The 10,149-nt window shown below is 39.2% G+C and overlaps 1 protein-coding gene across 2 annotated transcripts; it reads left to right on the top strand.

Moving 5' to 3' along the window:
- Positions 1 to 749: 749 nt before the first annotated feature.
- On the top strand, positions 750 to 3,319 carry LOC147628281 (uncharacterized). Of its 2 annotated transcripts, none has more exons than XM_086814130.1 (3): positions 750 to 1,885; positions 2,252 to 2,401; positions 2,858 to 3,319. In XM_086814130.1, exons 1-3 carry the CDS (start codon positions 837 to 839, stop codon positions 3,243 to 3,245), a joined length of 1,587 nt encoding a protein of 528 aa, XP_086670256.1. In that variant the 5' UTR covers positions 750 to 836; the 3' UTR covers positions 3,246 to 3,319. The 2 variants fall into 2 exon arrangements, with proteins under 2 accessions (XP_086670256.1, XP_086670257.1); XM_086814131.1 differs by having other exon boundaries at positions 2,255 to 2,401; positions 2,858 to 3,317.
- Positions 3,320 to 10,149: the final 6,830 nt, after the last annotated feature.

Genomic DNA, 10,149 nt, shown 5'->3' with positions numbered 1-10,149 from the left:
TATTATTGTTGTGAAGTTTAATACCCTCAAGACAACATGTAGGTAACCTCAATTTATGAAAATAATCTCCAAATTTATGTATGTACGACTCATGTGCACAAATTTATGAAAATTATCTTCAAATTTATGTATGTACGACTCATGTGCACATATACTGAAACTTATATGTTAATCTTGCAAGTACAGTGAAACAAGTTAGCATAGATATCATTGATGAAGATATCTGTTGTCGGTGGTATGTATTAGCTACTACTAGATGATTGTATGCCCTTATTTTCAATGTTCGGGGGGGAAAGTGGTGCATGAGTTCATTCTAGAGCTTGTTGCAATCTCAAAATTGTTGACTAATCTCAATTTAAAAAAAGGATCTAAATGCAAATTAACGGTGTAATTCTGAGAAAAAAATGCATTTTTTCATGACATTTAGTTGAATCATGTTGAGTGAGATATTGAAGATGAAAGATTAATATGAGGAAATCTCCTTAACTTAGATGGGGTTTATAAATGTGAGTAAGTAAATATTATTGTAGCGGTTAACATGGGTAAAGATGTCTATTGTAGGGTACGTTACTAAGGGAGTAGGTACAAGACTTAAGATAAGGTAATAATTATGGATATTGAATTAGAAAATGGCCATTAATTCGAAAGACGAGGGTTGACTTGAGAGGTTGGTCCATGTCCAACCTCTTCTCACACACACACACACACACACACACACACACACACACACACTCTCACTCTCTCTCACACACACATACATACACAACACTTGGCATTCCTTTGTATTTACTTTGACCCGGAGCTTTGCCTCTTTGCTTTGCCTTCTTCTGCGCATCATGAGCTGCACCACCATTGACGACAGTATTGGCGATCCCTATATCGATGGCTTTCTTGATCTGTGTAGTGATCCCCCCTACCCTCCTCTCGAGCTTTTCTGTACTAATACAACTCTACCTCCATCATCAGATCATGAGCTATCTGCACATAATACTTGCACCAATCACCCTGCAGAACCCTTTGCTATCCCCTTGATTTCTTTAGACCAGCCGTCTAGCCCTCCCCCATCTAATACCTCCAGAAAAAGACGAGCAGTTATTGATCTCGCCCATGAGTTCAGCCAAAATGTCCATGGCTGGCGCCTTGATGAGATTAGTGCGCCTAATCATCAAGAACAGACGCAGTTGATCAATGGCCATATCCTGCATGACTATAACGTGCTACTCGATGATGATTTGGCACATAATACATCAGGGATTAGTGCTAATTATGAGTGCAGCGATCTTGAAGATGTTCTTGAGCTTCTCTTGATGGAGGCTGAAACAGCTTCAACACAATCAGTTTTTCCTCATGAGAACTCACTCTCTCTTAGTAAATTGGATTGGGGGTGTGGCCTTAATGATACCTCTATTCAGATTGAGTCGAATGGTGACCCGTCATGTGGCTTCTACAACTTGCAGATGGAGACAGAGAAAGGAGGTGAAATTAGGGCCAGCTGGCAACAAAAACAAGGTGGTGAGGTAAGAGCCAGCTGGGAGCAGAAACAAGGTGGTGAACTTAGGGCTAGCTGGCAGCAGAAACAAGGTGAGATTAGGGCTAGGTGGCAGCCAGCTTCACCACAGCTGCAAGATGGTGGGCCATCAAGGGGTTCAATTGCTGCAGTGTGGGCAGGCCCCACCCTCATGGACATAGAATCAGCTTTGGCAATGAGTGGCTCTTCCAATCACATTAACACTAGCATAGCCATCTCCAGTGATTCTTCCACTGCTTCATCTACCCTTGGGGAGGGCCAACAAAAAGAGAAATTTACATCATTTTTTGATGTGAAAAAACTGCTCTCAGATGAGCTTCCACTGAGCAAAGAGGAGCGGCTAGAGCAAGATAAACTGTAAGATTCCACCAACCCAACTGTACATGGTATAGCAAAGCTAATTAAGCTTGAGATTATATCAACTAGACTTAGATTACTGCTAAGTTAAGCTTAAGATTACATATAATTAACTAGACTTGATTATTGCTAAGTTAAGCTTAGATTACACATATCAACTGGACTTAGATTATTGCTGACTTAAGCTTAAGATTATTTATCAACTGGACTTATATTATGATAGCTTTGTATCAAAGGCCTAAATCCAATCATGGGCTCAAGGCCGGGGTATGCCATCTAGCCAGTAAAAGTTAAGGGTAAATTTACTTTGTCGTAAGAGTTTGATTAAGAGTGACTAATTGGCTAAGCTAATAATTTGCTTTGTAGAAGTGCTTCATGGAGATTGAAATTACAAAAAAGGAGCCACTTAGAACCCAAGATTACAGTAAAGGTGAGGAGTGAAGAAGATGCAGCGGGTGACGGATACAGGTGGCGCAAGTATGGCCAGAAGATGATAAAAAACAGCCCCTTTCCGAGGTATAAAAAATAATAGCTGTGTTTTTTTTTTTTATAGGACCAAATCGTGACTGTCTCTATTTTATGTTGACTTTTGAGTACTACCTCATGAGTCATTGTTTCCAAGGAGCACTCTATTAAATATACATAGAATTATCCATTTCAAGGTATATCATTATTTTTAAGGCATTAGTATTATTTATTAAAGACCCCAACAAATTTTTTAGGCAATATATATATTGTTGCATATTTCTATTGGAACCATCCAACAATAATTTACTCGTATTCTTTATTAAGGCCTCAACAAAATGTTTGGTCATGGCTACATATCTTGATTGGAACCATGCAACAATAATTAAATATCAAAACTTTTGAGGATTTATTATTCTAGGTGTTATAGTAGTGTCAAGTGTTGTCATTCTATTGGAACCATGCAACAATAATTAAATATCAAAACTTTTCATGTGTTGGTGGCAGGAGTTATTATAGGTGTAGTAGTGGCAAGTGTAGTGTCAAGAAGCAAGTGGAAAGGTGCCATGAAGATGCCGGACTATTGTTGGTAACTTATGAAGGCATACACCTTCACCACAGGCCCAATCCCTTACGAAAAGTTGGTATGGTAGTGGAGCATGAAGATGAGAAATCAAAAAGCCCCCTCCCCACGTGTTCCCCATCTTCTCCCACATCTATCCTCCCCCTCAAAAGTCCCTTCCCCTCCCATGTTACCCTCCCTTCTCAATCATTACCCCTCTCCCCTTCCCCCATACCCTCCTCTAACACTACCAACCCTCTCTGCCATGAAGGTGGAACCACCAATGTAGGGCTACATGACATCTTCCATCCTTTATGTCTCCATGTATTGTGAGAAAAATTATTACACACATTAAGCAAGTATATCATTAAGTTAACATTATTGTTCTTCTTGGCGCATAAAGGACTCAACTTAAAGAGCTATCTCAAAAAAAAAGTCTTTGTTTATGCAATTCTTGAATGGTACATCACCTCCTAGACTTTTAGTTTTACTTACATTTTGATTTAAGTTTATTGATTCAAAATCCTACTCCAATATAATGTGCATGTTATCTTTGCCATCTCAAGTTAGTTATTTGAGTGTGCCTAGTATCTTGTAGTGTTGTCACTCTCTCTCTCTCTCTCTCTCTCTCTCTCTCTCTCTCTCTCTCTCTCTCTCTCTCTCTCTCTCTCTCTCTCTCTCTCTCCATTGAAGAAATGTAGCTATCCCATGGGATTAATAATGGTGTGATTGATCTAGGGAAAGAGAACATGACAACATCATTATTTTTTTAAGTATATTGAAGAAAATGATGTCAATCAAGGGCTAGAAGTACATAATGAAGTCCAAGCAAAATGTTTTTTTTATAACATTGTGATATGGATGGGGGAATACATTCTTTTGTATGAGGGTTTAGATTAATCATATCACCAAATGAGTGGGGCTTCCAAGATACATTTTGTAATACTTGAGATTTCATGCTTTGAATAAATTGCATTACATGTTAAAAGTTTTAATTCTAATATGGTGAAAAACCATTTGATTGACAAGTGAGCCCCTCTCTCTTCTTCTCTTTAGCGTTTCCACGAGTGCCATCACTTGGGACCTTTAATCTAACAAGACCAAGGTCTAATGGAAGGATATTGGGATTTTTATGGGGAAGTTTGCATATGGCACCAACCTCCCCCTCTAAGAAGAAGTCATATGGAATTTTTTTCTCATTTCAAGATCTTTAGCAAAGTATGAAAACAACTCTATTTGGTTCATCAATGAAAATATATCTTCAACCAAATAGAAATCAAGATCTAAGCATATTGGAGAGATGAGATAACTAAGATGCCATGAATTGTTTTTTGCTTCAAGGTCACATTTCATGTAAGGGGGGCCAGTCTAAGGTGTCTCCACAATGATTAGAGTTGGAAATCCAAGATCAAATGATAAATTTTATGTTTAACAAAAGGTTTGGGAAAATTAGGCATCATCAATATCAACCAATTAGCATATAGATTGCATTCTTAATAAGTCATTGTATGCTTATTTTACCAAGCAAGAACTTTCTTTGTTAATTAGATCAATTCTCCACTTTAAGCCATGGGTTATGACAGCCATCATGGAATTCTCCCTTCTTTTTTCTTTTGACACTATAGCCCAAGGGAATCACTTTTAGAAAAAGTTCATATCACTTATGCATGGAGGATGATTAATAAAAAGTTCATATACTTGGTTTTATGAATACACACACAATACATACATGCCCGTGTGTGTGCACACACACGTGTCCACACACACACACATCATTTTCTACATGCATATTACATTTTTCTAAGTTTGATATTTAATGCCCCTATACATTGATATATAATAAGTGATACACCACCTCTAAATGAAAAGGCTTTAAGTAGACCAAACTAAAAATAGGTCTTGTATATGTAGTTACGTGATGTCACATAAAAAAAGATCTTGTATGTAATTACATGACATCACATATTATTTGAATTCCCTTAGGGGGGCGAGGATGATAGGGGGGAGAGTGGGGGGGATTAAATTAGAGTGGGGATGTATTATTAGAAAGAGAAGAAATAGCACATGTTTTTGAGGGAGGGAGGTCATTCCCTAAGATGACTACCACCTTGGGTTCATTGCTATTCCATTTTAGGGCTCATTGGTGTTCCAATATGCCAAAATGAAAAGGAGATAAGCAGGTTAGGACTTGACATCACATATAAATACAAAGACTTTAAGTAGAACAAATTAAAAAGAGGTCTTGTATGCAATTAGATGACTATTATTTGACTTAGTTTGGGGGGTGGGGGGAGGGGAGTTAGAGGGGGGATGAAGTAGCACATGTTTGGGGGAGGGATGTCATGTCCTAGGACAATCACCACCTTGGGTTTATTGGTGCTCATTTTGGGGTTCATTCACATTCCCATAGGCCAAAATGGAAAGGAGGGTTTTTTTTTTTGGGGGGGGGGAGGAGGGTGTGGTTTTAGGGTAGTGTGTGTCTATGGGGGGGGGGGGGGGAGGAGGGTGTGGTTTTAGGGTAGTGTGTGTCTATGGGAATTCCCTTTATTGTTGGCAGTGCACAAGTGGTTCTATAAATGGGTATCCAACCAAAAAGGGAAAAAAGTGGAAAAATGAGAGTAGGGAGGGCAAGAGGTGGAGAGGTAGATTGGAGGCTGATAAGAGGGATGGGCATGCATGAGCATCCCGTAGGACTGGTTCACAATCAAGCACCCAACCAAAAAAAAAAGTAAAAAGGGGGAAAAACTAATGTGAGGCACATGGGAGGGTGGAGCAATGACTCGAGGCGTGGTCAAAGCCTAGTGAGGGGTCTGGTGGTGGAGGGATGGGGAGAGTGGAGCAATGACTTGAGGCGTGGTCAAAGCCTAGTGAGGGGTCTGGTGGTGGAGGGATGATAGGGATGATAGGGGTGATGAGTGGTGTGATGAAGGAGGTGATGGGTGGTAGAGATGAGGGGTGATGATAGAGTGATGAGAGATTCAAGCATGCCTAGGTGGGCCTCAAGAAGTGAGTGCTTAGTCAAAAAAATTAAAAAGGAAAAAATGAAAGTGGGGAAAATGGGATGGTGGAGTATCAATTCAAGGAGAAAATGGGAGAGGCAAGGATGCTCAAGTTGGCCCCCATGGGAGGGCACCCAGTGAAAAACAAAACAAAAAGATGAAGATGAAGATGGGAAAATGGAAAGGTGGGGTAGCCACTGAGTGATACAAATGTGCTTGAGCAACCCCCATAAGTGGGCTCTTGATGATTAAAAACAAATGTGGCTCTAGAAAAATGTAGGCGATTGTAAGGAGGTCCCCTAGGTAGCTGTAAAGAAGGTCCCCAAGGAGGAAGGGTAAGTGGAAAGAGATGAAATGACTTCCATATATGAATACAAAATGAGGATGATTGGTGTTGCCCACTATACCTAGTTGGTGGTCATTCCTTCTTAACTTGCAACCCAATAATTGGGGGCAAAAACAAATTAAGAAAGGTGAAGAGTATGTACATGAGGGTGATTGCACAACCTAGTTGTGTGGTGAGTCCTTCTTAACTAATTAGGGGTAGAAACTTGCCATCCTATGTTTCTAATTATATGCCCATGGGAGGATCACGACCACTTTGAACATACCTTGTCATGCATACACCAACATTCCAACTTTCTTGAGTTATGTGGAGTTGTAGATAAGGACAATTTCCCCTTCTTGGATTTGTGGTTGATGTATACACACCTTTATCATCATTTCTCCACCTCCATAGCAAAGAGGCTAGACATTAAGTTTGTTATAGGATCTGGGAATGCCTAAATTCATGGCCATATCTTCTCTTTCAGGCTAGTATTTACACTTTGGCAAAGTGGCTTGAGTCATATATGGGCAAATCCATGTTGAGGATGCTATTATGCTTGTTGGCAAGGATCATGCCTAATACTACTGTTGCACATGCATTGGTGTGGGACATGGAATATCAAGAACCAATTAGGGATAATAAAAACTAAAGCATGCACAAAGATGTTCTTGAGTGTGGCAAAGGCATGCTCTTCATTTGAGCTCCTAGTGAAAGGACACATCCTAGAGGAGGAAAGTCAGGGAGGACCAACACAACATGGGGTGGTTGCAAGATTAGGTTATCTAGTTTCATGTAGTGGGCGCCCTTGGCTTTAGCTGGAAAACATGCATTTTTTCAAGAAGAATAGCCAATCTCTCCTAGTTAGCCAAGGAGTTTCACTTCAAGGTCTTCTAATGAAACATCATATGCAAAGTTGGGCACCTAAAACTATAATCTAATCGAATATCCAATAATTGCAAATCCCCTTTTCTTTGGGAACCAAGTTTGTATACAGGCCCTGTCGTAGATTTAGACAGGTACAGTGAATGTGAGTAAATTGCCTATAACTTTTACATTATTACTCATATGATGTTCCCACTTTGCATATCACAAATACAAATAACATAGAGCTTAACTTGATTTATCGAGTAATTTTTGATGTGTTCTACTATTTTCTATATTATTTAAAAGGTATTAGAATTGTTAAAAAACATACTATTTTATCCTCCCACATTATCTACCATTTAAAATGCTCAAATTGTATGGATCTAGTGATGATTAGATTGGGAAAGATTAGTATAATGTGGGTATAAGGTAAAATTACAAATCTAACGGTTGGATTTTTGTAGATTTACTTTGGGAAATTTGTTATGACTGTTAGAGGTCCATTAAATCAATTGTAATTTAATTCTAGAAAATTAAATATTTAATCTTTCAATCTAAAAACTCTAGGGATCAATACTCTTGTTGCCATGAATTTATTAAAAAAAATTAGCTTAATTTGAGTATGGGAAGGTCCATTTTCAATCCTCCCAAGTGAAAATTCCCATATTGTGTCCACTCTTCCCTTTTCAAGTCTAAAGCCAATCCTAGTTAGGTTTGGAAATCTAGGCTTGGTAAAATTCAAAGTTTAGGTATCATTCCATGTGTGAGGCTTGGGTAGGCACAAATCTTATATATGCATGCCACTTTATGTCCACATGAGCTTCGAGAGGATCCACATAAGCAACTTGCCACCTCACCTTGCCACCTCCACCCTCCATGTCAACATGGTCAACTTGGTTGACTCTCCACCTCATCATCCTAGTCATCATTAATGCCACATCTTCTTGCCACCTTTGCATGCCACCTCGCACTTGGTGACATGGCATGCCGCCACAACATAGAATTGCCACATCAACCATAATAGTGCCACATGTCAAGAGAATGCCACGTGTCATGCACGCATGTGACACGTGGCACCTCCTTCCCACCTCCCCTTTTTTTTCAAAAACATATTTTTGAAAAAGTTAATTTAGTAATTTAGAGAAATAGAATATAGAATTTTAAATAATAAAATATATATAACTTATTAAATAAAAGAATTTAAAATCACTAATTTTAAAGGATTATATTTTAAAATTAGATCAATAATATTATTATTAAAGTTCATATTATTTAATTTAAAAAAATTAACTTTTTTAATTTAATATTTCTTGAAAATATTTTATGTAGAATAAACCTTTGAATAAAATTTGAAAAAAATACTTTATTAAAAAAAGAAATTATATAATTATAAAATAAAAGATATATTTAAAGATATATTTATATATCTAGTAATGATAAATATTTAGACTTGTTAATAAATATTATTAATAATATTAATTTTTAAGTGGATAATAGTTTATCTTTAATTATCTTTATGTTTATCTTAATTATCCAATCAATCTTAGATAGGAAATCCAATGAGATTTGAAGTGGATAACCTATTTTTCCTATATAATCACACATCTCTAGTACTATCCCACACTTATCTCTAGTACTATCCCATCATTGAGCCTTTATAATTTTTTCTCTCTTAGCTTCCTTGAGAATGGGTTCTCAAAGTCGTAGGAGTCGAAAACGTGATAGGACTAGACTTCCCCCCGTCCACCAAGTTCAAAAGGAGGAGAGGAGAAGGGTAGCTTGTGAGAGAAAGAGAGAGTGGAGAGCACGTCAACGAGCAACACCTTCCGTTTGGCGATGATCCAAGCCTTGCTCCTCCTCTTCCACTTCCTCTCCCTCCGCCCTCTTCCCCCCCACTACCCCTTAGTTTAGATAATCCACACGAACCCGCCATTCCTGAGTCCCCTTCTCTTCTACAAGAACCCACCCCCCCTCCTTTGGGCGCCCATCGTGTGGATAGGAAAGAACTATCAAAGTTAGGGGCACATCGTCATGCCCATGCAATCTTCCATTCCTATTTCAAAGACCTCACGCCTTCATCATAGGCATGTGTGCTTGATGCTTTGATTGATCTGCCCAACATGGCCAACTGTAGGGCGCTTTCCGACATTGGAGGTCGAAGAGAGAGGAGAGCTGGCATGGCGGTGCTACAAAGTGTTCGTCATTCCTATATAGTTAACAAGAAGAGGAACTTTGCGGACGCTTTGGCTGCTCGACGGACTATTGTGGCAGCTATAAGTAGCTCCCAAATGAAGGGTAAGGTTAGTGCCACATCTCGCATCCTTTCCATAGCACCACACGCACTTAGAGTTGGGTCTATTAGACAACAAAGTTTAGATGCCAATGAGGTTGGTGCTTTGTGGGACGAGTAGTGGTCGTGTAGCTAGGCATGATCGCCTACTAGATGAAACCACTAGAACCTTGATAGAAAGTTTTTGGGAGGAGAATTGTCATGCCTCGCCAGTTTTCAAGAAAGCTTTGCGTAAGAGAGTGACAAGAGGAGTGTTCATTGAGCACAGTGCTTGCTTTCTTGAAATGGCCCAAACTAAGTTGTATTCTCAGTTTGTGGCTTCCTATCTAGAGCTTAAAATTGGGCAAAGGTCATTTGAGGGGTGTAAGCCTTGGTTTGTGAGGTACTCACGTCAGCGTGACACATGTTGTTGTCGCTACCATGTTGAGTTCAAACTTTTTTATGATGTGTTCCGTTCTCTTAGTGGGCATAGAGAGTTGCCTCGTAGTCCTCGTGATTTCATCCACTCTCTTTTGTGTGCACGCACGGAGGATGCCCAGCTCCATAGGATGCCTTGTATAGGATGTCTTGTGTGGAGAATTGCACATCATGTGGTTCACTTACACATCTACAGATGGTAGATCTTGATGCAAGTGACCAAGAGATAGTGGCATGGCAACGTTATGAGTATGTGACACACCAGCTCCAGAGTGGTAGACAGTCCATGAAGTTGCAGCTCGTGGACAAACATACACCACGTTGTCACTTCACAACCAC

The sequence above is a fragment of the Cibotium barometz genome, chromosome 19 (assembly GCF_041138505.1).
Source record: "Cibotium barometz isolate CiBa-2024 chromosome 19, ASM4113850v1, whole genome shotgun sequence".
NCBI classification, from domain to species: Eukaryota; Viridiplantae; Streptophyta; class Polypodiopsida; order Cyatheales; family Cibotiaceae; genus Cibotium; species Cibotium barometz.
Note: the sequence above shows the minus strand (reverse complement) of the source record. Positions and strands in the feature narration are given on the sequence as shown.

Excerpts from the sequence above, each read along its gene's own strand:
- LOC147628281 (XM_086814130.1), top strand. The coding sequence starts at position 837 with ATGAGCTGCACCACCATTGACGACAGTATTGGCGATCCCTATATCGAT. Across the intron at positions 1,886-2,251 it reads CGGCTAGAGCAAGATAAACT|AAGTGCTTCATGGAGATTGA; the intron begins GTAAGATTCCAC and ends TTTGCTTTGTAG. Across the intron at positions 2,402-2,857 it reads AAAAACAGCCCCTTTCCGAG|GAGTTATTATAGGTGTAGTA; the intron begins GTATAAAAAATA and ends TGTTGGTGGCAG.